Source organism: Oratosquilla oratoria, chromosome 12, assembly GCF_046742065.1.
Source record: "Oratosquilla oratoria isolate Oo_2021 chromosome 12, ASM4674206v1, whole genome shotgun sequence".
NCBI classification, from domain to species: domain Eukaryota; kingdom Metazoa; phylum Arthropoda; class Malacostraca; order Stomatopoda; family Squillidae; genus Oratosquilla; species Oratosquilla oratoria.
The window spans coordinates 10903259-10930605 of NC_134788.1; the positions used below are offsets into that span (position 1 = coordinate 10903259).

The following is a 27347-nucleotide window of genomic DNA, read 5'->3' on the forward strand; positions in this document are numbered from 1 at the left end:
ATCCACTCAGTAGCAGTTCGTTTTCACTTTACACCATTTGCTTCCTTCCAATTTGACATGGTGCATTGGTTATTTGCAATTTTATCATTTGAAGAATGTTTTTATTTTGTAAATTCACAAATGGCTACAGAATACAGACCATGTCTGTGTGCACTACCTACCTAACATGGTTATCACATTTCTTTTTTCTTTGTTTACCTTTCAAGTAAAGTAGAATAGGATGAGTCTAGTGGCTCCCTTTTCCTTGAACATAAATTCTGATTTCCAATTTTTGCTTTGGCTCTGTTCCTCTTTTGTTAATATTCTTACTATTCCAAGGCTCTTTTAATAGTCTTTTTTATCATCAGTATCTTTGCTAATGTTGCTATTCCTTAACAGATGGTCTTCATGGAGAACTTTATTTTATTTTATTTTATTTTATTTATTTTCCAAACAGAATTTGATACATTAGGAAAAAAATGGAATTGTATTAAGTATTCACACTTCTCAGGCCAACAAGGACTATCTGAGAGGGTGAAATTGATGTCATGCTTCTCATTTTATTTCACTTGACTGAACAAGTATTGGTGATGAATAACCACCAAAGTACAAATTATCTCACATGTGAAATTATGAATTTGTACACTTCCATTTTACAGGTCACTGACATAGTCTCAAAATAACATTTGTTGTAATCCATTGTTATGAAATTGTATAATTCATTTCACAAATTCAATTTCTTCACAAACACCTTGTTTCCATCTTTTCCTTCAAGCACTAGTTGTAAAACGTGTGTGCATGCATTTGGTAAGGTACCAAACAATAAATTAATAAGGAAGATAGAGTCAATAGGTGGCATCAAAGGAAAATTATTGGAATGGATGAAAGACTTCCTGACTGGGAGGAAAATGTGTACAAACATTTTAGTAATATTAGCAAAACTATAACAAGTGCTGGAATGGCACAGCCACAATTATGTGGATTCGCCTCACTGTATGCTTGCTACACATTTCACAAGGTTTGTCAAAGATAACATTATTGTTACATCCTCAACAGCTACTACCTTTATAAAACAAGTACAAATGAACAACTGGGACAACTACAAATTAGACTGCAACTGGGGCAACCACAAACTGGGGTGCAACTAGAAGTAAACTGGCCAAACTGTCCTATGAGTCAAACCCAATTGGCTGCAACTAAATCTAAACAGCAACCAAGGAAGTGAACAGCTTTAAAAGTCAACAGAGGTTTTCAAAGAATTGGTGAATATTTGCTAAAATAATGAAAAATAAATCCTAATTATTATGCAGTGATAAAAAGACCTATCAAAATATCGGTAGCAGACGAACTTTTCCTTCGCCGACCTTCAGCTGTTCTCGTAAGACTGTGACGTCAAGCTTGATGATTACATTCTGATGCACACCATGTGTGCGTATTATGAAATACCATGCTGTGCTGCCAACTTCATTAGTAATGTCATATTTTATGTGTTAGCTAGGTTTTATCAAGTATCTAGTTTGAAAACCGTTTATTATGTTGCTTGAAGTTGCAACTGTGATTCAACGAACCAAACATCACTGCTGGAATCATAACACAAAGTTCTTTGCTCCCAAGTCCCTGCATTTTTCTTTTTATGAAGCAATGAAAGGAAGGGAAGTACATATGTAACTTCAAACATCTGATGTAATTTCACTATGGTAATTCAAGCACAAGGGGGCTGAATTCATATTGAGAATGATAAAATGTATCCATGGTGATTAAAAATCATCATTATTAATTTTCCACTTTCAGACTACTACTTGCTGCCCTTCAATGAAAATTTATATAGAAAGCAGAAAAAGAAATTAGACACACAATGGGCTATATCTTTTCCCAAAGCCAAAACAGGTGTTGGAGTGGCAAAGGAGAAGGTTGATCTAACATATGGTGAGTGTATGAAGCATTATTGTGCTACATATCACATCCAAACTGTGAAACTGCATAGGACTTTCTACTGGAGCAATGTGATAAATTCAAAATACCTAAAAATTTGGTATTATTTTGATTATATGACAAAACGAAATAAAATGTACAAAATGTAAATCTCCATTTTTTATTTACAGAATATGTACAAATTTTACTTGGTGAATTACTGAGGTTGCATTCTGAATATCCATCATACAAACTTGCAAGAGATGTCAAACTTCAGTCCGCTAAGAAAGTTCCTGAACCAGTCTGTTCCAAGTATGAAAATCAAGAAAAGTCTGACATCATCCAGAAAAAAAGGTCCAGGTTTAATCTTCAACACACTGAATTTTTTCATATACCAAGGACAAATGGTATTCCGAATATAATTCCAAGAATCTGAACCAAAGTCATTGCTGAAGGGTATTTAAATCCTGTGTAATGTCCATCTGGTGCAGACCATTTTTTCCTAATTTGGTCTGGCACACACTGGAAGGGGCAGGTGATTTCATTTGCTCAGTCCTTGCCAACACCACTCCACCAAATTATGATAGGCGAGATACCTGTACAGCCTTAAAGAAATAAAAGTACTAATTTATGATCTTTCATTTTGCTGTAAATTCATAAAACATGTATTTCTACATAGTCTATTATATATATATATATATATATATATATATATATATATACATAATCATTTTTCAGACATATTTTAAGAATAAATATAATTTAATATTATTAATATTTACTTCAAAACACAACTGCTACCAAAATATCAGCAATATTATTCAAATTGAAAGGCCTGGGCTTATATGTAACTGAAATACTGTAATGCTACATGCACATGTATAGGACTATTCACTTGTGCAGAGGTTGGTCATTCTGAATCAGCCCATTGTCATTGATTCTGTACATTGTCAATTGAAGAGCATATGGCTTCAGGTAGACAATGAAAATCCTGGGTGCTGGGTGATGCACTGGAATCAGAGCAACACAAGCTCTCTCTGCCCTTTCGCTGTGACACAATGTCCACAACTGCACTTGAAATAGTCAAATTCATGAATTTTAGCAAAGCCATGCAATGGGAAATGGGGAGTCCAGGGGGTTAGCTATTTCTGTAAGCTACAGGCTACCTGGAATAAAGTAACAAGTTAAGCAAATGTCAGAAAATTTAATCAAAATTTCTTTTGCTTGCTTATAGGTCTATGGCATGAATGCCATAAGCCTAACCATGCTATCCTCCTTGCATGAACAGATGAACTATCCATGCACTGTGGATGTGGTCATCTTGGTGGTTGTGTGGGTGTTTTTCCAAGAAAATAAAATTAACACCAGCCCTGCTGGGCATGCCGGGGCCTGGTAGATAGGACCAGGCCCATCAATGTCTGCTAGATATTAGGCCTACCATTTCATGCCTTCAAACTTTCAACTGCACCTCTGATGACAAACCAACGAAATCTTGTGTCTTGTCTGGTGTGGTGTGTGGTTGGTGGTGTACATTTAAGTATGTAAAGCGTGCATGCAGTAATGCATTCCAACAAACTCACCAGTCCTTATTTCCTGCTTGTTCTGGGCATTCATCCTCTGAAGTTTCCTCGCTCTCAACATGTTTTTCATCAGCTGAGTCATTTGGATATCCGAATTGGTTCATACATGTATCCTTGAACCATACCCACGCTGGAACATGATGGGGCATCCATAAATCTTCTTCACTCAATGTGAAATCCCCATCGTGTTGCTTACTGGCCATGTCCAAGAATGTAAACAACAACCTTAATGTCATCAGTTGCCCCAACGGTGGAAAATGTAAATACGACATTGAAAAGTTCGTCTGCTATCAGGCACTTTTAAGATTATGCTATTTGGATAAAATCAAGACTATAAAATGCTAAATATGTGCATATTAATGTTCTAACTTCTAAGTTATTTTCAAACATGATATAACAAAAAATAAAGCGATCCAAAACCTCAGTTGACCTTTAAATAGATGAGGTGAATACCATGATCAACAACTAGTCATTCATATGCATGGACTGCAAACCAATTCAGGTAAATACTCATACATCATGGGTCTTTACCAGGACAACAATTAATATTTTTTGTACATAGAGGACAAATTCCTCATATATTGAACTATAAGAATGAATTTTGTTCACTCTTGAATGACCTTACAGGTAAAACAAAAGGAACGCCACACAGGATTCTAAGTGTGTAGGCATCGCTTGCATAACTGCCTTTCTGCTGGCTTAATCCAAGCCATCAAAAAACTGTGATCTTTTCATCATACAGGGTCATACAGGAATGGTTTCTATCCAATGTCCATCCTCATATGCCTTGTGAGAGAAGTCTTGTGTGAAAAACCAGAGTCAAAGAGATCACACTGGAAAGGCTTCTCTCCTATGGGAATCTTCATATGCTGTGTGGGATAACTCTTTTGTAAAAAAGCAGAGTAATACAGGTCACACTAGAAAACCTCTCCTGTGTGGTTCCCCATATGCTTTGTGAGATAATCCTTTCTTGAGAAAGCTGCATTGCACAGGTCACATTGAAAAGGCTTCTCTCCTGTGTGGGTCCTCATATGCTTTGTGAGATAATCTTTTCTTGAGAAAGCTGCATTGCATAGGTCACATTAGAAAGGCTCCTCTCCTGTGTGAGTCCTCATATGTCTTGTGAGATTACTCTTTACTGAGAAAGAAGAATTGCACAGGTCACACTGGAAAGGCTTTTCTCCTGTGTGGGTCCTCATATGCTTTGTGAGATGACTCTTTTCTGAGAAAGCAGAATCACACAGTTCACACTGGTGAGGCTTCTCTCCTGTGTGGGTCCTCACATGACTTGTGAGAGAACTCTGTTGCACAAAAGCAGAATTGCACAGATCACACTGGAAAGGCTTCTCTCCTGTGTGGATTCTCATATGCTTTGTGAGAGAACCCTTTCTTGAGAATACTGCAGTGCACAGGTCACAATGGAAAGGCTTCTCTCCTGTGTGGGTCCTCATATGGTCTGTGAGATTACTCTTGTGTGAGAAAGCAGAATCACACAGGTCACATTGGAAAGGCTTCTCTCCTGTGTGGGTCCTCATATGTCTAGTGAAATAACCCTTTCCTGAGAAAGCAGAGTTGCACAGTTCACACTGGAAAGGCTTCTCTCCTGTGTGGGTTCTCATATGCTTTTTAAGATTACCCTTTACCGAGAATGCATAATTGCACAGATCACACTGGAAAGGCTTCTCTCCTGTGTGGGTCCTCATATGTGTTGTGAAATTACCCTTGTCTGAGAAAGCAGAATTACACAGTTCACACTGGAAAGGCTTCTCTCCTGTGTGGGTCCTCATATGCCTTGTGAGATTACCCTTTTGTGAGAAAAATGATTTGCACAGGTCACATTGGAAAGGCATTTCTTCTGTGTGAGTTCTCATATGGTCTGTGAGAGAAACCTTTCGTGAGAAAGCAGAATTGCACAGGTCACATTGGAAAGGCTTCTCTTCTGTGTGGGTCCTCATATGCTTTGTAAGATTACACTTATGTGAGAAAGCAGAATCGCACAGGTCACACTGGAAAGGCTTCTCTCCTGCGTAGGTTCTCATATGCTTTTTAAGATCACCCTTTTATGAAAAAGCAGAATCACACAGGTCACACTGGAAAGGCTTCTCTCCTCTGTCTGTCATCATGTGATGTCTTAGATTAATCATGATATAGCTGTGCCATAGATGTCACACCGGATACTCTTCATCATGTGACACGTGGCTTCTATGGATAGCTCCTCCAAAGGAATGTTGATAGTTACCCTCTTCCTGGAAAAAATGTAATCATAAGATTGACGTCTAACAATTTGAAATTGTGTAATACAGTGGTACCTCTACTTACGAAAGGCTCTACATACGAAATTTTCAGGTTATGAAACACTTCTTCGGAAAAATATTGCCTCTTATTACGTAAGAAATTTCAGGATACGAAAGGCGAAAATTTCAAAATACGCGCTGCTAATCACAGCTCCCAAGAGTCCACCGAACGTAAACATACTTGTAGCATCCTGTATCTTAGTTTGAATGTGGCGCGTCCGAGCTGCTCTGCCATTGGCTATTGCCCAGCATCTTCCTGGCATCCCATTGGCTAAGAGGGACCTCTGTGTGTATGTGCGTATACCCAGAATCCTCTTCGTTTTCCCGTCGGCCCACGAGGATTACCGAAGCCTCAGTCTCACACTAGCGAAATTCAGTAAAGCACGAAGTGTTCGGACAGTTTTTCGTCAGCTTTTGTTAGCGTTTATTACAACTTTACGTGTGTGTATTAACTTTTATTTACTTTGGGCCCCAAGAAAGTGATGGAGAAATGTGGTGAGAAGAAGAGAGTTTTGTCCATACAAACAAAGCAAGAGATAATAGAAAAGTACGAAAAAGGGATGCGTTTGGTTGATCTCGCCAAAGAATATGGCCGTAATCCATCTACGATCGGCACGATATTAAAACAAAAGGAAGCCCTAAAAGCTACGACTCCTTCCAAAGGCCTCTCTGTCATTTCGAAGAGGAGGTCGGCAGTGAACAATGAGATGGAGAGGTTGTTACTCGTGTGGATAAAGGAGAAAGAGATAGCTGGAGACACAGTGACCGAGACCATAATTTGCGAAAAGACGACTGCCATCTTTCATGACCTCGTAAAGATGGATGCAGGAGAGGGCACTTCGGCGCAAGAACCACACCAGGAGTTTAAGGCATCGCGTGGTTGGTTCGAGAAGTTCAAAAGGAGGACCGGAATTCACTCTGTTGTTCGGCATGGCGAGGCATCTAGCGCCGACCAGAAAGCGGCCGAAGAATTTGGGCGAAAATTTGAACAATTGGTGATCGATGAAGGCTACGTTGCATAGCAAGTTTTTAATTGTGACCGGCCTTTTTTTAGAAAATGATGCCTCGCCGTACCTTCATCACAGTAGAAGAGAAAAAAATGCCAGGCCACAAGCCAATGAAGGATCGCCTTACACTTGCCCTTTATGCCAATGCCAGTGGATATTGTAAAATCAAGCCCCTGCTGGTGTACCACTCCGAAAATCCCAGAGCATCTAAGGCCCACAAATTATCAAAAGAAAAACTTCAGGTGCTATGGAGGGCCAATGCCATGGCCTGGGTTACCAGACAATTTTTTGTTGAGTGGGTCAATTTTGTTTTTGGCCCTGCTGTTAAGAGGTACCTAGAGGAGAACAATCTCCCCATCAAGTGCCTCCTCATTCTCGATAATGCACCTGCCCAACTACCCGGCCTCGAAGATGATATCCTGGAGGAGTTCTCATTTATTAAGGTGCTGTACCTCCCACCTAACACCACCTCTATCCTCCAGCCCATGGACCAACAAGTCATTTCGAACTTCAAGAAACTCTACACGAAACACTTGTTCAAGAGGTGTTTCGACATCACTGAAAACACCCAGCTCACCCTTCGTGAGTTTTGGAAGCAGCACTTCGATATTGTTGTTTGCCTCAAGATAATCGTGATGGCTTGGCAGGAGGTGACCAGGCGTACCCTTAATGCGGCTTGGAGAAAGCTGTGGCCCGATGCTGTTGCCCCATGAGATTTTGAGGGGTTCGAGGTGGAGTTGGAGGGTAAAGTTGAGCCTGAAGTTGACGAAATTGTTTCGCTGGGAAAGTGCATGGGGCTTGAGGTGAATGACGAGGACATCGACGAGTTGATTCAGGAGCACCACGAGGATCTTTCGGCGGAGGAGCTGAGGGAGTTGGAGGCGATGCAACACACGGCAGTGCAGGAGGAGTTCAGTAAAGACGAAGAGGAGGCAGCCATTATTCCAACAGCCCGAATAAAAGACATTTTAGGAAAATTCTATGAAGTTTCGGAATTTGTTAAAAAGAATCACCCAGAAAAAGCGTTCACTAGTCGGGCTATCACTATGATGATGTTTGCCTTGCACATTTTCGAAAAATTTTTAAAAGCCGACAGAAGCAAACAACCTTGGATCGGTTCTTTACAAAATGTCAGGCAAAAACCACTGCTGAGAGTAAACCTGAACCGAAGAAGGCGAAAGGTGACGATAGCAGTTAAAACAAGAGAGAAATTGAAAAAAAAAAAATTATTCTTTACATTAATTCTTTACATTATGTACAACTCTTATTTTTATGTTTATTGTGCAGTTATTTAATTCTAACATGTATTTGTTACAGGTTTTGATGCATTTTTGTAATTCATAAAAAATCTATGTCCGATCTTTAAGGGGCTTGGAACCGATTAGGGCATCTATAGGGTAAAAAGCATTTCTACTTACGAAATTTTCACGTTACGAAACGATTTCCAGAACAAATTAATTTCGCAAGTAGAGGTACCACTGTATACTGTAATAAGACTGTGAATATTGTGTACACAAGCCATTAATATTCAAGTCCCTTTATACCTAAACAGACCCTTTGTACTTACCATAATGTAACATAAAAGAGAAATAACAACAGCTATGGTGCTATTATATATTGTACTCTACTTTTGCCGTAGAAATATGCTGAAAACCATCCAATAGGCATGTATACTCACCTCACCACAACCGGAATATTTAAAAAATCTGCTCTGGCTTTTTCATTATGTCATGAGATTTGGAGGTGAGGAACATGCCAGATGGCTGCAGCAGTCATATTTTAACATGATTCCACAACATTCCATGTTTGGGCACATATGACCAGAATCTAAATATGACAAACTCTAGGAAGTTCATCTCATTTGACCCAAATAAGTGATGTGAGTCACATCATATCAGATATAATGGTAGGTGGTGTACCCGTGTTATTATTTCTAAATAATGTAATAAATGAAATAGTAGAGGAAATTTCCATATTTTCTCTTGTCACATTAAGTAAGATCCTTGTTTGTGTAATTGAAAAAAAAAAAAAGTTATACCAACTAAAACAATTTCAACAATCATTATGTAATCAGGAAGGAACCACTATGAAAGGTGCAATCCCAGTAAATGTGGAAATAGCAAAACACAATGTACAATGTGAGAATTAGTGCTTTAATATTCTCAAACTATGTCATTTAAGCACAGAGGCATTATATACATAAACCCGGTTATCTTCCAGGAAGCCTATGACTCCCTAACAGTTGTGACACTTGTGTGATAATACATACATATACCAAAGGTTTTTTTCCCTTTACAAGAAAGATAGCCAAAGAAGCAAAGGCATAGATTCCACTCCCACCCATTCCATCCCCACATACTCAACTCCCATCCACCACCCTCCTTCCCTCTTCTCTTAGCTCCTCCTGGATGACAGGTCATCTCTGTATCTCACCCACTGCCCTGTGTCATTAGTAGTGTTGCAACACACAGCACATCCACAGCAAGGCTGTTTCATTAAATGCTCATGTAACAATATGTAAACTAAGCCATTCATGCATCGATATTGTGATTGAGTAAGCAGTATTGGTTAAGACGTTTGTAACAGCCTTTCTGATTGGAGAAAGAATGGAGGAGAAAAATTTATTGGTTCATGTGAGTAAAATCACACCCTTAGGGGGAGGCACTTTGTTGTAACAGTAAAGATCATTGGACTAAGAAAGTCGCAAAGTCAGTGCAGAAGTGGTGTAGGAAGTATATTGAGGATCCCAGTAGGGAGTCCCTTGATGTAAATTGACAAGTCAAGTGTAATATTATTTGGGAAGAAGAGAACAATTTTACCTCCGTTTAATACACCCCATACAGAAATATTACTTCCTACAGAAAGATATGGTGAAAGACATACTTAAGACAATGATGAAAAGAAAGTTGACAGTGAAAGAAGAAATACAAAATCATACAAGGAAACAGTAAACACAAGTAAACCCATAATCATGGAGGTGACAGACACGGGTGAAACCCAATGCCCCTTTTACCCAAACCATCCATCTCATCCTTGGTTAACCCTTCATGTTCACTCATTCTACCTCTGCCTTCCACACCTCTTTTACTAATCTTTCTTCACTCATTCTTTCCATGTGTCCAATCCATCCCAATACTTTTTCATCAAGCCTATCTCCCAACTCTCTTTCCACACCCATTCTCCTCCTCACCTCCTCGTTTCTCACTATAGCCTTGTTAACCCTATCATACTTCTTGGGCACCTCATCTCAAACACATTCAAAGTTTCTGCCCCATACAGTGCTGTCAGCACAATCACTCCTCTATACAATCTCCTCATAGCATGCATTCCCAAATGTCTGTTTCTCATTACCCTTTTTAATCCTCCAAGGCATTTAATTGCATCTCTAAAACTACACTCTACCTCCACCTCCACTCCTCCCTTTCCCGCCACATTCGCACCCAAGTATCTAAAACTATCCACTTCCTCCAGTCTCTTTCCTTTAATACTTGCAGTTTGCTGCCACTTTCACCCCATTGTACATCTCATCACCTTATTTTTACCCAAATTTATCTTCAATTTACTTCTTTTGCAATCCTTCCTAAACTCTGTCACTAACTTCCTCAATCCATCCTCTGATCCTACTACAAGTGCAGCAGTGTCAGCAAACAACAACTAGCTTATCCCCCACTTTTCTCTATTTTCTCTAACCATCTCCAATCCCTGACCCATTACCATTGCATTTACCTCTTACACCAGCCCATTCATGTTTAAATTGAACAGCCAAGACAACATAACACCTCCCTGGTGAAGTCCCACCTTTACCTCAAACTACTCACTCTCTCCATTTCTGATTTTAACACAACCTCTACTACAAACATACATATACCAAAGGCTTTTTACCCCTTAGATGGGGGGTATCCAAAAAGAAAAAGGCATAGAACCACTCCCATCCATTCCATCCCCTACATATTCCACTCCCCTTCACCCACCTCCCTCTCATCTTGGCACCTCCTAGATGACAGGTCATCCATGCATCCTGTCCACTGCCCTGGGTCAGAAGCAGTGTCACAAGACACAGCACATCCACAGCAAGGCCGCTCTACTACTCTTGTAAAAACTCTTGGCTGCTCTTAAAAGCTTTCCTCCTATCCCATATATCTACACCTCCTGCAGTGCTTTCCTGTCTACCCTGTAATAAACCTTTTCCAAATCCATAAAGCCCCAAAAAGCATCCTTACCTTGTCTTAAAACTTTTCACATATCTGTCTTACCACAAAAATCTGATCCACACAACTCCTACCTGCCCTAAACCCACACTGTTCATCACCAATTTCTCCCTCTGTTCCTCTCCTAATCCTCTCAATCAAGACCCTCTTCCACCCCCTGCTTCCCCTGTTACCTCTGTTGTTGTTACTGTTTACTACTCTGACTACTGTTCCCTGCTATGGTTTTGTATTTCTTTATTACTTTTAAATTTCTTTCTATCACTTTTCTTAAATAAGAATGTCTTTCACAATATCTTTCTGTATTAAGTAATTCTTGCTGCCTAACCCTCTGAGGTAAAATTTTCTTCTTTTTCCCAAATAATGTTACACTTGGCTTGTCAATTTACAGCAAGGGACTCCCTACTGGGATCCTCAATCCACTCACTAAGCCATCTCTGAACCGACGTCACGACTTTATTCATCCAATGATCTTTACTGTTACAAATAAGTGCCTCCCCCAAAGGCCATGACTTTACTCCCATGTACCAATCAATTTTTCTCCACCCTTCTCCAATCAGACTGTTACAATGTCTTAAGCAATACTGCTTACACAAGCAATCTCAATATCAATGCAGGAATGGCTTAGTTTACATATTGTCACATCAGCATTAAAATCTAGTCCCTAGTGGTTGCTTATAAACTTTGGACAAGGAGCAAGATTATGCAACTCCTTCACAGCTTGATGTTTTGAAAACAAGTTCATAAAAACGAAATTCTCGCCACCTACCCCTCTACCTACCTTACTCTCTACCTCAATCTACCAGCCTCTTACATCCTCCCATAAGCCTTCTCAACTACACTTAACTGATCCCTCTAAAATACTACTCACACTTGTCCCCTTTTCCATTGTAAAGTGGAATTGTACAGGCACTCCTCCAGTCCTCTGGCACTCTACCCTCTCTTAAACAAACAGTAAATAATCTCACCAACTAATTTACCATCACTGTACCTCCTTTTTTAGACATTCTTCATGACACCCATGCAACCCTGATGCCTTACATACTCTCTTCATTTTAACAACTGCATTCACTTCATCTTTCCTTATTTCTCCTCTATTTTCCTCACTCATTACTGTCATTTTCTTAGTGCTTCGCACTGCAACTACCTTTCCCTCTCTATCCTCCTTCACATTTAGCAACTCCCTTAAATACTTTGCCCATCTTCCTCTTACTACCATCTCTTCACTTATCATCTCTCCATCTGCACCTTTTAACTTTTCTTCTCTACTTGATTTGCCTTCTCTTTTTTAAATTTCTTTCCAAAACATCTTTTTATTACTTTCTAAACTTTCTGTCATACTCCTACCCCATTTCACATCTGTTCTCTTCCATCCTTTATGCTTTACTTCTCTTTTCTTTGTACCATTCATATGATTCTCTCATCCTATTTTGTAACCAATCTGTGAATACTCGCTTCTTCTCTTATACAACCTTCTTTGCTTTCTCATCTCACCACTCACTACCTTTCCTTCTATTTTCTCCCGTCTTCTTTGTTCCACACACCATCTTTGCATACTTTGTGAATCCCTCCTTGAACCATCCCCATTCCTCCTCCACTCCTAGTTCTACTCAATCCTTCACTCCTTCTCAGCTTCTTCTTGTACTCCTTCTCCTTTTCTTTCTCATTTAAGCAGTTCACTTTAAGCACCTCCCTACCTTCTTTCCTTTTCCTCTTTCTTCATCTATCCTCTACACTCAACTTACCTTTCACCAAAAAATTATCTGATATTCCCCCACTCTCTCCACTTAGAACATGTATATCCTTCACTCTTCCTACTATTCTCCTGGTTACCACTAAACAGTATAGTCCATTAATACTCTATCTACCACCCTTTCATCCAACACCCTCTCCTATGTGTACTTATGCTTGACTTTCCTCCTAAACACTGTATTTGCTATTATCAACTCTCTAGACACATCACCATCAACTCTCCACTACAATTTTTTCCTGAAACTCCACACTCTCTAACTGCTCTGTCTATTGGTTCATTTCTTACCCTAGCATTGAGGTCTCCCAATACCACTACATTGATATTTCTCCCTAAACACTCTATATACTCATTTAAATTTATACAAAAAGCTTCCCTTTCCTCTACACTCTTCTGACTACTTACAAAAACCCACATCTCCCTTCCCTGTTTCACCTTCATCCACATTAACCATGAAAAAATAAAAAATAAACTCCTTTCACTCCTCCACACACTTAACTTAATTTCACTCAATGCCAACACATTCATCTTTCTTCTCACAAACATGCTATCTATCTTTTCCCTTTTACTCTCATCTGAACCACAACCATGCACATTAAAATACCCAAACCTTAGGGTACTGGATGGAAAACTCCCAGACCCTCTTATGCCTTTACATTTTTTAGGAGTGTACCTTTTATGGAACCTTTATTTGATATTAGTATCATCTCAGTTTAGAAGGTGTCCCTGCCTATTAACATTAATCAATGTAAAGTTGGATATTATGAGTTTTGGTCCCATGTGAGCATTTCCCACCTTGAAGATGACAGCCTAATTGCTGAGATCATTTGATCAAGCAATGTAGTTGACAGCAAGAATGATTACTGTTCCAACCTTTTCCATGATGCTGAAGAACATGCTACCAAAGACCACACCCCTACATCTTACTGGTTTGTGACATACTATAAGGAAAACTGAGGTAACTTTATCCATGCTTCTAATTATCTAGAGACTAGAGTGTTCCCTACAAATAATCTAAAAAAATATGGTAAAGATGATCTGAGGTAAGGACTTAACCCCTTCCATATGGTGCCGCACACGTAGGCGTCATGGACTTAGATCTCGGTGGCAGCAGCCAATGCCAGCCGTACGACGTGTCGTAATAATACTCGCATCATAAAATATAGTCACCGCTTATATCGATCGTTCTCTCTTCACCCGTGAATTTTGATAACCATAGAAAATGCGATTACAAAAGAATTAGAAAGAATGTCATTATGGAGGGGCGACTACAGTAAATATAATCAAGACGCCGATATGGCAGCCTCGCGAATACACTCGCTCCCCATGACGCCTACGTGTGCGGCACCGTATGGAAGGGGTTAATACCAGCCATCATACTCCTCCATCTACCTTGCCCTTCCAATGGAATTTTCGAATCCATCAAACCACACTGAACATTCAATTACTGCAAAGCACATATCTACAACCAAGACCTACACAAATTCTCAGAAATATCATTTATGCCCTGACAATGTTCACAAAGTGACAGAAACAAGAGAAAATGGTAACATGCTCATATTTTATGGTTCATATTTCCATGAGTTAGTCAATATTGGTCCTCTTTCTTTCTCAATAAAGGCTCTCATCAACTGTCTTTTACAGTTACCAGTGTTATGAGTTTCTCCATGGAAGGAAAAAATGTACAAATGGTCCCCTATGTGGTCACTGCTCTGTCCTTGATTCACACCCTACTCTTAACTGTGAATCAGAACTTTATTGTTTCCATAGCAGAGAGGCTCACTGAATACATTCTTGATAATGCAGAGTACTGTCTTGAACAAGACATTTTTCAACTGGCTAGTCTTGGTAGTGACAAAGTACTTCATTTTAGACATATGGATGGTAGGGTAAAGACATGTTCCTTTTCCCTCCACTCCATCAAATACATTTAGGGCATCTTCCCACCTTTCTTAACCATCAATTGCCCCCCCTCCTTCACTCCTATGAGAATCCTACTTCTGCTGTTACAGTCCACAACAAGTTCTCTATTTTGTAAAATTATATTGTATCATCAACAAATCCCTCCACCTCATCTTTAGCACTGCATTCCAATGCATCTTCAACAAAACCCTCTTCTTCATCATCAGCAAAACCCTCAGCAACATCACTGACTCCCAAAACACAAGCCCACATTGCAGAAGTCCATGCTCACACAGATTCCCAATCAAGAACCCATACTAAGGATAGTAAATCACCACAGACACATTTTCAACGACAAAATCTAGTATGCAGCAATGCATTACCAGAATTTTTGCTGGACCCTCTGATATCCAGGCCAGACTGCAGTGCTGACACCATCCAGTGCTTCTAATTTAACACAAGATGTTGGATGATAGCATTGCAAACAATTGTCTAGGATGTAACACTTCACCCCATACTTGACAAAATATTATGGAAAACTACACTCTACACAATCATGAACACCAACAACACAAAATACACTATATAAAGGATTTGTGGTGTTCCGGCTGTCGTGTTCCTCAGGGAGATGGCACTGCTTGGCTAGACAGCCTAGGGAACAACTACTGGCTATCATGATGTAAATAAGCTGTACTCAGCAAAGATAGGTCTCCTGAAGAAGTACCTGCTGAAAAGGTGCTTTCAAAAGAGCTGTATATGCTCTGCTTTACTGTGAAGTAATTACATCATCATCTGATTCATTGTACTGCTCAGATAATTAATCTTCATCGGCATTAATCATGCTACATATCTTTCTGATTCCATTGCATGTTATGTAAGTAGACTTTTTACATTATACCTCCATTCTATTATCTGCATACAGTATATATATATGTTTATATGTATACATATATATATATATATATATATATATATATATATATTCATATAATATATAAATATATATATATATATGTGTATATATTTATATATATATTTATATATATATATATATATATATATATATATATATATTCAGTGAATCACAAGTAACAGCTATGCTTGATTCAATTCCTGGGGAAACTGTTGGAATTATACATCTTTATCTATGAATATACAGATGCTCCTCTACTTACGTTGATTTGTTTTACGTTTTTATTTTATTTTACGTTTGAACTGGCTGTAAAAACATATTTTTTTTTAGTGAATTTTCGAGTTTAGCGCACTCTCCGTAGTTCAAACGATACCTACGCATGACGCTGCGTCCACTGTTTACATGGCACAAGCGACCGACTGAACGTGCCTTGCCTCCTCCTCCTCCTCCCCCTCCTCCTTCTCCTCCACCATCTCAATTTATGTTGCTTGAATTTAATTTATTTGAAATTAATGTTATTATTTTACAATGTTATGTTTATAATTAATGATTTTGGGGTGTTTTATAAGATATGGTAATAGAATTTATGGATGTATAGTACAGTAACCACTTACGTTCATTTTCACGTTACGTTCGGCTGCTCGGATCGTAACTAAAACGTAAGTTGAGGAGCGTCTGTATATGTATATGCTAGTTACCACTGGGGACAAAGAAATACAAAAGTCCCAAGTGTTTTTGTGTAATTCACAGCTTCAGAAGAGATACAGGAGTGGTACAAATGACTTTGTGCTACTTCTGTATCTCCCCTGAAGATATGAATTACACAAATGCATTTGGGTAATTTGTTTACTTTTCTTTACTAGTAACCAGCATATTATTGGCTCACATGCCAGTTTTGTGATTCATTTGCATTCACACACACATGACTATCTAGAAACAGAAAAATCTGACATCATAGGAATAGTAGAGACAAAATTGAAAGGACCTCTATTAATATGCATAGTGGGACATGGTCTATACAACCACTGGGTGAAAAATAGAGCAGAAAAGCAGGGAGGTGTCATGATATTGACCAAAAAGGGTCTAAATGTGACAAAGATTATTGAAGGCCAAGGCAATGTAGAATCATCATGATCAAAATTACAAACAAAAAGATGAAAAGCAGAAAATCTGTAGAAGTGTATGTACCACCAAATTGGTCAGCGAACATTCCAAGTTATTGGAAGACACAATGATTGTGCTAAACAAGTTACTGAAAGAGGGTGGAAACAGTAATCATGGGTGATTTTAATGCAATAGACATAATCTGGGAAGAAATGATAGTAAAAGGGGGAGAAGAACTTTGGAGCAACATTCTACTGGATATGACCATCGAATACACCTTAACACAATGGGTAAAGGAAAATACTAGATATAGAAACAATGAGGAACCATCGAAACTAGACTTAATATTAACTTCTGAACTAGATATTGTTAACAAAAATGGAGTATAAAGCACCAATTGGAAAGAGTGACCATATACTAATAGAGTTTGAATTAAAAGAACAAAACAATGTAGGTAGGAATGATAAACTTAAAGAAGGAAGATTAATGTACAGCAAAACTGATTTTGTAAAACTAAGAAAAAAATTCCAAAACACAAACTGGTATAAATTCTTCAAAGAGGAAACAAAGATGGAAGACAAATGGAACATATTCAAAGAAAAATACAAGGAAGGAATTAAGGGACTGTAGGGCGCGAAAACACGAAAAATTCTGGAAAATTAACGAATTTTAGGTAAACATTTCAAAAGATTCTCTATGATGGTGGTAACACTTTGGCCAAATATTACAGCTCAATTCCATTTCTTTTCTTATATATAAAATAAAATAGATAAATTTTTGGCAACCTCTGGCAACCCTATTGCATGAAAAAACATTCTGTATATTGAAATAAAGTCAAAATTTTGATACCCAGTTCTGTTTTGTTTACTATAATTAATATATATGGAGATATCTGGCAACTTGCCCAACACTAATCGTCAATCACCACAAGGATCTCAGTATCTCTTCAAAGCTAAAGGAGAAAGGATGTCGCCCTGTCGCGTATCTGTTAGCCTACCAGTCATGCATGCGATCATATTATCTTTTTTTCTACCAACAGGTATTCAAAATATTCTCTATGATGGCTGTAACACTTCGACCAAATATTACAGCTCAATTCCGTTTCTGTTCTTATATATAAAATGAAATAGATAAATTATTGGCGACATCTGGCAACCCCATTGCATGAAAAAACATTCTGTATATTGAAATAAAGTCAAATTTTTGATAGCCAGTTCAGTTTTGTTTAAAGTTTTAAACGGAAACGTAAAAAAAATAGACAATGTCACGAGTGAGTACGCGGCCGGAGGATTTTAAATGCCGGTGCGCTCCTTTAAACTTTAAATGCCTCTCCTGAAAAGTTTATGTTTTTTATATTTAAATAACCATATCTCTGTTTCTTTTTGTCCGATTTCATTCATTCTTTCGAATTTGTAAAGAGAAAGAGTAATTCTTTAATTTGATCAGAAAAAACAAAGGAAACTGTAACTTAATTTTTTTGTTTAATTTATCATAGCAGATTTTCACTGAAGTTTCTACTATTCAAAATAAAAAAAATTATAAAATAAAAAAATAAAAGAGAGTAGGAAAAAATCTAACTTAATGAAGCTGTTCCCAAGACTCTAATCTTTCATTTCCTATATAGTAGGCTGATTTCCTATGCCTATGGATACTTCAATGATTACAGATACTATCATAAAAAAAAGAAAGAAAAAATTAACTACACGTAATATATACATGTTACTAAAACAATTTAGTATGCAATAATACTCTTTCCGATAGAGTAAGTATACATAAGTTCACCAAAGAAATTGAACAACTTTTATGACACGTTCACCTATAAGCACTTCCCACAGTCCCTTAAAAAATATGTACCAAAAAAGGTAAAAAAAAAGGAGAGATTTATATAAAGTGTTGGTTTAACAAAAGGTGTAGTGAGGCTAGAGACAGGAGAGACAAAGCCTGGAAAAAAATCCAAATGGCAAACATATATAAAACTTAGGAACGAATATGTGAATATACGCAGGAAAGAAAAAAGAAATTATGAAAAAGATATTATAGACAAATGTAAGGATCAACCTAAACTCTTTTACAGATATATAAATGAAAAACTAAAGGATAAACATGAAAGAGTGAAATTGCGTGGAGACAAAGAATACACAGATGACACAGAGGTGGCAGAAGTTATGATCAGACATTTTAGATCTGTTTTTACAATTGAGAGCTCACAATCTTGGGAAGATGGACAACAAGAAAGATCACCCACAATGAAAGAAATAAAGGTAACACAAAAAGAAATAAGAGACCAGATAAAAAACCTAGATGTCAGGAAATCACATGGACCAGATGGAATCGCAAATTGGATACTGAAAGAGTGTATAGATGAACTGACAGATAAACTATACAAGATAATTGACTTCTCACTCAAAGAGGGAAAGGTGCCGCAAGATTGGAAAGATGCAAACATAGTACCAATATATAAAGGAGGAAATAGGGAAGATCCTACAAACTTCAGACCGGTATCCCTTACAAGCACAGTAGCAAAAATATGTAAATCACTGCAAAGCGATCTCAATAAAATATGGGAATGGGGTAGGAAGTGGGAGATGGAATTCAACATTAAGAAGTATAATATAATGGAATTTGGAAGAAGCAAAAAAAGAATGGTGGGATCATATACACTGGGAGAGGAAGAAATAAAAAAAGTGGAAAAAGAGAAGGACCTAGGAGTCATTAATATGAATAACATGTCCCCTGAGAAACATATAAACAAAATTTTTTGATAAACTTATAATTCAATACAATCAAAGTGGCATTTACATACCTGGATGAAGAAATGGTGAAGAAAATACTAGTCACTTTGATAAGACCAAAATTGGAGTATGCAGCGACGACGTGGTCACCAAGTACAAAAAAAAAAAAAAAATGTATAACAAAACTTGAAAGAATACAAAGAGCAATTACGAAATTGGCACCAACACTCTCAGAACTATCATATGAAGAGAGGTTGGCAAAACTTGAACTGCAGACATTAGAGCAAAGAAGAGAGAGAGGAGACTTAATAACTATTTATAGAATCATGAAAGGCATGGAAATTATTGATAGAGAGGATCTAATAAAATGGGATAGTAGAGATACAAGAGGACATGGAAAGAAAATCAAGAAAGACAATTATAGAAGAGACCTGAAAAAGAACAGCTTTCCCCACAGGATAATAGACGTTTGGAACAGGTTAGATGAGAATGTGGTGAGTGCAAAATCAATACACAAATTTGAAAATAGTCTCGATAAAACGAGATATGGAGACGAGACTCCACGGGCATTGCTCCCCTTCCCATAAAATACAACTAGATAAATACACACACATATATATATGCACTGTATATATATCAGAGAGGGACTATGTCGATGAAAAAATTCCACTGTCGGAGAAAGCAAACGGATAAATTGGGAGAAAGCAGAAATCATCTTCAACTCTAAGTGTAGTTTCCGGAGGAAGATCATCAAGTCATCATTAATCAAAAATTACACAAATCATAGTACATCTAAAGGACCATGGTCATCAGATTGTTTACCAACATTAGCACTCAAAAATAAAAAATTTACCCAATGTAGATGGCCTGGAAGACAGCAATCGTTACCAAGGCAGAGTTCCCTGAGCCACATTTTCACATTCCCTTTGTATTGACTATATAACTCTTACTTGTACACCATGTAAACAGATTCCACGCAAGTGGGTGATCTGTCCTGGCTAGTCCATAGTCCATATCTGCTGAAGAGGACCACAGGGAGTGGTCAGAACATACAATTATTTCTATTCTTCATCCATTTACTTTCTATGACAGCGGGATTTTTTCATATATATGTATATATATATATATATATATATATACATATATATATATATATATATATATATATATATATATATATTATATATATATATATATATATATATATATATATATGTGTGTGTGTGTGTGTGTATTTACCTAGTTGTATTTTACGGGAAGGGGAGCTATGCTCGTGGTGTCCCATTTTCGTATCTCATTTTATCTAAACTATTTTTAAATTCATGTATTGTTTTTGCACACATCACTTTCTCACCTAACTTGTTCCAACTGTCTATTACTGTGAGGAAAGCTGTTCTTTTTCACATCTCTTCTATAGCTGTCTTTTTTTATTTTCTTTCCATGTCCTCTTGTATTTCTGTCATCCCATTTTATCAGATTCTCTCTATCAGTAATTTCTATGCCTTTCATGATTCTGTAAATAGCTATCAAATCTCCTCTCTTCTTTGCTCTAGTGTCTGTAGTTCAAGTTTTTTTAGTCTCTCTTCATATGATAGTTTTGAGAGTGTTGGTGCCAATTTTGTAATTGATCTTTGTATTCTTTCAAGTTTTTTATGCATTTTTTTGCACTTGGTGACCATATCATTGCTGCATATTCCAATCTTGGTCTTATCAGAGTGATTAGAATTTTCTTCACCATTTCTTCATCCAGGTATGTAAATGCCACTTTGATTGTTCTTATTAAATTATAGGTTTCTCCAAAAATCTTATTTATATGTTTTTCAGGTGACATATTATTCATAATAATGACTCCCAGGTCCTTTTCATTTTCTACTTTTTTTATTCCTTCTTCTCCCAATTTATATGATCCTGTTATTCTGTTTTTGCTTTTTCCAAATTCCATTATGCTACATTTTTTTGTATTGAACTCCATCTCCCATTTCCTACTCCATTCCTGTACTATATTTAGATCTCTTTGTAGTGATTCACAATCTTCTTCCGTGTTAACTTTTTTCAATAGTTTTGCATCTGCAAAAAAGCTCATATAGCTTTCAATTCCTTCCTCCATATCATTAATATATATAACACACATTATTGGGGCCACAACTGTTCCTTGTGGAACACCGCTTATTACTTCATCCCATTTTGAGCGTTGATCTCTTATCACTACTCTCATTTTTTTTTCTTGCAAAAAGTCTTCCATCCAATTTAGCAGTTTGCCCTGTATTCCTCCTTCAGTTTCTAATTTCTTAAGCAACTTCTTATGTGGTACTTTGTCAAAAGCTTTTTTTAGGTCTAGAAATGCACAATCAGCCCATCCATCTCTTTCTTGTATTATATCTATTAGCCTTGAATAGAAACATATTAAATTGGTGTTGCATGATCGTCCTTGTCTGAATCCAAATTGCCTTGGATTGAACACAGTTTTTTTTTCTAAATATTTTACCCATCAATTTTTTACAATTCTTTCACAAATTTTTGCTATTGTAGTTGGTAGTTGGTAGGGTCTTGTTTATTTCCTCCTTTATATATAGGTACTATATTTGCTTTTTTCCAATCTTCTGGAACTTTACCTTCTTTCAAGGAACTGTTTATTATGCTATGTATTATGTCTGCTAGTTCATTCCTGCATTCTTTCAAAATCCAGTTTGCTATTTCATCTGGTCCATGTGATTTTCTGACATCAAGATTACTCAAATGTGTTAATATTTCATTCTTTGTTACATAATTTCTGCCATTTCAATTTCCTGTGTATTCAACTCCTCCTTGTCTTAATTTCTCCAAATCTTGTTTGTTTACAAATCTGTAGAATAGTTTTGGTTGATCTTTACATTTTTCTATGACATCTTTTTCATATTTTCTCTTTTCCTCTCTGCACGCTTGTACATATTCATTTCTATAGCATATATTTTCCATTTTTCTGATCTTTTGTTTTTCTTCAATTTGGTCCAAGCTTTGTCTCTTTTGTCTTTTATCTCCCCTACAACTTTTGTTGTACCAGCATTTAACATATTCTTTTTCTTGTTTTTGTCTTGGGACATACTTTTCTACTCCTTTTTTATAGATTTTTGTCAAAATTTTCCATTTCTCTTCTACTGTTGTATCTTCTTTGTGTATTCTTTCACAGTTTTCATTTTGGAAGAATTCTCTTATTTTATCAAAATTTGCTTTTTCATACATCAATCTTCCTTTTCTATATTGTTCATTTCTTTTCATGTATTTTTTCTCATTTAGTTCTAGTTCTATCAATATGTGGTCACTTTTGCTTATTGGTGCCTGGTATTCTATCTTTTCCACTATTTCAGGTTCTGATGTGAATATTAGGTCTAGTCTTGATGGTTCTTCTTCATTTCTATACCTGGTGTTCTCTTGGATCCATTGTGTCATTGTGGTCAGTAATCATCTCAAGTAGAACACTACCCCATGAGTCTTCTCCACCCTTTACGGTCATCTCTTCCCAGCATATTTCTTTGCAATTATAGTCGCCCATCATAACTATTCTTCCTCCATCTTCCATTATCTCTTGGATCCATTGTGTCATTGTGTGGTCAGTAATCATCTCAAGTAGAGCATTTCCCCATGAGTTGTCTCCGCCCTTTACGGTCATCTCTTCCCAGCATATTTCTTTGCAATTATAGTCGCCCATCATAACTATTCTTCCTCCATCTTCCATTATCTCGTTTAGTGTTACTCTTGTCTCTTCTAACATGCTTTTATGTTCATTCTCTTCCCATGAGGCTGTTTTTGGGGGCACGTAGTTTATTACAAACTTTCTGCTCTTCTTATCTCTATCTTCTACTTCTATCATAATCATCTCTACTCTATTCTTCCCATATGTGACTCTCTTCACGTTTATATCCTTCTTAGTTAGGAACATAACTCCACCCCCTTGTTTTATCTTTCTGTTTCTAATCCAATAATTATATGCATTGTGTCCTATGCTGTTGGGTGGTAGTGGGCCTTTTAATTTTGTCTCAACAATTCCCATTATGTCCGGATCTTTTTCTTTCAGATATTTGTTCAGTTCATTCAGTCCTGTTATTAATCCATCTATATTTGTGTAGGACACTCCTAACTTTCTGTTATTTCCATTGTATTCTCTGTTTCCTTTGTGTTTATCTCTTTTATGTTCCATTTCTTCAATTTCATATTCACTACTCTCCAGTAGAATTCCTGTTTTTCTGTCTCCGTTCTGGCCTCGTTTTTTTTCTTAGCTTCATGTCTATTCCTTATTTCCTCCTCTCTTTCCTCTTCATTCATTTCCCTTTTTATCCATACCTTTTTGTATTGTTCACTTGTTGCTAGTTTCCCTGTTTTGGATAAGATATTCTCTGCCGTCGTTTGTGACCTGAATTTAATCTTAATTGGTCTGGTCTTGTCTGTACTATATTTCCCGAGCCTGAATTTCTCCTCGATTTGTTTCATTATTTCTGGCTCATCTTCCTGAACTAATTCTAGTAAATTTCTTACTTTTTCATTTTCCTCTTTGGTTCTTGTGGTTCTATCTGGGTTATGTTTCTCTTCCATTCCTAATATAATTATACATTTCTTTCTATCTGCTAAGTCTTTCTATCTGCTGGTTGTGTCCCCCCCCACCATTCTCATCATCTTCTACTGTATTGCTCTTATCTATACTTCTAATCTTTACATTTTTGTTAGACATTTCATCATCGCTAAATTGGTCCGGACCTCGTTTGTTTAGATGGCGTCTGCCTGCCTGGGCCAAGTCCTCACCTTCCTTCCATTTCCCTCAGTAATCCCTCCCCTTCTCCTTTTTCCTTACTTTCCTCTACACCACGAGCAATTTCCCCCCCACCCTGCAAATACATTAGGTACTTCCTTTGCTTTGGGATCCACAAAATTTCACTTTTTCTTCAGAACGTCCTCTAATCCGTCTGTTCGTTGAAGTGTGTATGTGTGTGTGTGTGTACATATATACATACACACACCAAGGGTTTCTTCCCCCTTATAAGGGAGTTAGCTAAGTCAAAAGACTCACGTCCAAGGTGAAGCCGCTTCACTTAACTGGCTGGTTGTGTCACCACATAACTGGTGACATCCCGTCTCCATACCCCTCATGCAGAAAAAGAGAAGACCTTAAATCAGGCTTCTACTGTTATACAATGCAAAAAGAGACTTCATCAATTTTGGGTCAAGCAGGAGACTAAAATTAATTTTGAGGAAAGTCATACTATTGGACACATCTGGTCAAGGTCAATTGGGGGAGGACACAAATCAGAGGCATGACCTACCCAAGCTGAAAGTGATCTGGATATATAGGTCACATGACCTGCATCCAGTATCTATGTAAGACTGCATAAAGGAAGCTATAACTTCTCATACTATAATGCAATACCTTCTAATTGATATGATGTGGATGTGTGGAGTGAATATCAAGATTTTACTCACAAGAACATCATAATCAGTGCACACTGAATTCTGAGTGAACTTTATAAATTTTCTATTTTCCTACCAAAGAAGACTGAATGGAGACCCATTCCCGAATAAAACTGTAAGAACAATGTAAGCCAGTTTTAACATTTTTCTATATTGCTATCAATGTTAATATTAATTTACAGTAGTTATATATGGAGCTCAAAATACTCACAATGATAAGAGCTAGCCAATGACAGAGTTCAAGTTTGCAGCTGTGAGACTGGTGAATATCTTTATAATATACCAAAATATTTACCAGTCTCAATTTTCTAAAAAATACCAGTATTATTTCAGTTGTGCACACCTACACAATATAGCATTAGAAACTTGAATATTAATTTTATAAATTAAAATACATAAACGTAGTATACGATTTTCTTGGCAGAAATAAATAACAAAAGACCTTGCTAAGAGCATATCTACTAACAAACAAAGCCAATAGGATATGGTACAGAAGCCATGCTGTCGTCTGTCCAGTCCAGTCACTGTCAATTAGACAATGGCTTTCACATTGTGGAACGGGTGTTCTCCAACCCCAGGTGATGTTAATAAGTGTTGTTACAAAGACAAAAAGGTTTCCTTGGACTTAATGAGAGAACATGGGGTTGTACCTTCATCTGTTAAATGCTTGAGGTACAATAATATAATCAGGCCACCAGTATCCATGACAATGACAACAATGACCCTGATGATCTTTACAATTTGAGGTACCAAATTACTATGTATAGGTTAGGTTACATAGGTTAGGTAGGTAGGTTAGGTTAGAATAGATGAATTTACCATCCTTTCATTTCTTTGACCTCAGCATCTATTAAAATAAACATGGCATATCATTCAACCACCATGACTGTTCTTTAGTAAATTGGTTTTACCAATTTTTTTGTTATTGAATTCCATCAAGAAATACATATACATTGATGTATTATGATTTTCAAAATTAGTATTTAATTTTCTATTGCTCTATCATAAGATGTTTACAACTTAGATTTTACAAAAAATTGCTACCAACATTGCTATCATTTGGTGATATTTATATATGAGGTTTAAAATACTTAATAAAAGATAGAGGTAAAAATTGCAGCGGTGAGACCTGACCTGACCTACCCTATCCCCATGGGCTTGGCAAATTAACTAGATATAAAGATGTCCACTCATCTTAATTTTATTAAATAGCTATTGCCACTACTTTAAGTTTGCAGTACTTATATCTGGGGTTAAGAATACGCAGAATGATATGAGCTAACCGACTATATAGGTAATTGCAGTTGCCAAGCTGGCAAACATCTTGATTAAATACCAACACATTAACCCCTGTTCAGAATGCCAATTACAATGTAACACTACCAAACGGGAGTTAAAGTGTAGCAAATGCCAAAAGTAAACACACAACGCATGCATTTAGCTACTTTACTATTATTTGATTACACTTACGAATTCAACAAAGGCACACTTGTTTAGCCTGCACAAATCACAGCCACGAAAACGAGCTCTTGAAATAAATGAGAGTGCAATTCCAGCCTTCGCTATCTATGACGTCATATGTAAATAAACAATGCCAGGAACTTGAAGAAGAATTGTGAAACATAACGTTTTTACCAGCGCATCAGAATATCAAACGCTATCAAAACTGTTTGATGTTGTTGCTTGGTCAAATGACTGGGAGAGGCGTTTGATATTACGGCAGCGAATATGCTCGGAATAGCAAACACGCACTCTGATTGGCTGGAAGGTATTGCCATTCCTATCACATTCAATAATTACAATACTGAGGCCCTAAGGATTATGATAATTGTTTTATATGAAAAGAAGATCAAAGTAGTAACTTGTTCCTGGCATTAGAATTCAAAAGAATTGTCCATAAGACTTAAAATAAATGGTTGTGTTGTATTGTGATATGTCAACACTGTTCAGACATATGTCTAGTGAGGGACGTCCGTGTCAGTTCATGTGGTTGTGACTTCGTCTTCCAGTTATGTGAACTTGGTGTAGTTTATGCTATATTTCCGTATAATACTTACCGAAAAATAAGAATTAAAGGATTACCGTATTACTGTATGCTATTGACATCCGTATCAAAGCAAATATATCGGAGAAATGATATTTGTTTTGAAATGCTGCTGAGATAACACGAACATTGCGTACATCAAGGACGCTGCAAAGATTTCATTCCAACCATTTATCCCCAAAATTTCCACCAACATGGAGCGAGAACTGTAAGTAATGAATGAAAAGTATTTTGTTATAGTGTAACGGTTTCCATTGCATCTTTTGTATTACTGGCCACTGCCTACATCACCTGTAATGGGTAAAAAATAATGAAAACGTGCTGCCTCAAGGCTCAGGCAGGACCATCTTACAGTAAGTTTCATTAATATTATTATTATAATTACTATTGTTTTCGTGTATGGATGGTGAAATAAGGTATGAACAATCTAAACATTCCTTGGTATCCATCTTGAATATACATGTACAGTATTTTCTTTTTGAAATGAGCA

The 27347-nt window shown here is 37.1% G+C and overlaps 2 protein-coding genes across 2 annotated transcripts; both read right to left on the bottom strand.

Annotated features, from left to right (window-relative positions):
• Window positions 1-519: 519 nt before the first annotated feature.
• LOC143030951 (uncharacterized) lies at window positions 520-4498 on the bottom strand. Its single transcript, XM_076194246.1, has 2 exons — window positions 3471-4498; window positions 520-2495 (listed from the first exon to the last, which is right to left on the bottom strand). Exons 1-2 carry the CDS (start codon window positions 3740-3742, stop codon window positions 2432-2434), a joined length of 336 nt encoding a protein of 111 aa, XP_076050361.1. The 5' UTR covers window positions 3743-4498; the 3' UTR covers window positions 520-2431.
• A 54-nt stretch (window positions 4499-4552) lies between these two features.
• LOC143032027 (uncharacterized) lies at window positions 4553-26614 on the bottom strand. Its single transcript, XM_076196498.1, has 2 exons — window positions 26284-26614; window positions 4553-5716 (listed from the first exon to the last, which is right to left on the bottom strand). The coding sequence occupies exon 2, from the start codon at window positions 5507-5509 to the stop codon at window positions 4553-4555; it is 957 nt and encodes a 318-aa protein (XP_076052613.1). The 5' UTR covers window positions 5510-5716; window positions 26284-26614.
• Window positions 26615-27347: the final 733 nt, after the last annotated feature.

Bases quoted from the DNA above. Each gene is read 5' to 3' on its own strand.
- LOC143030951 (XM_076194246.1), bottom strand. From the start codon at position 3,742: ATGTCGTATTTACATTTTCCACCGTTGGGGCAACTGATGACATTAAGG. The intron at 2,496-3,470 runs GTGAGTTTGTTG...TATTTCTTTAAG, and splicing joins CAAGCAGGAAATAAGGACTG to GCTGTACAGGTATCTCGCCT.
- LOC143032027 (XM_076196498.1), bottom strand. From the start codon at position 5,509: ATGAGAACCTACGCAGGAGAGAAGCCTTTCCAGTGTGACCTGTGCGAT.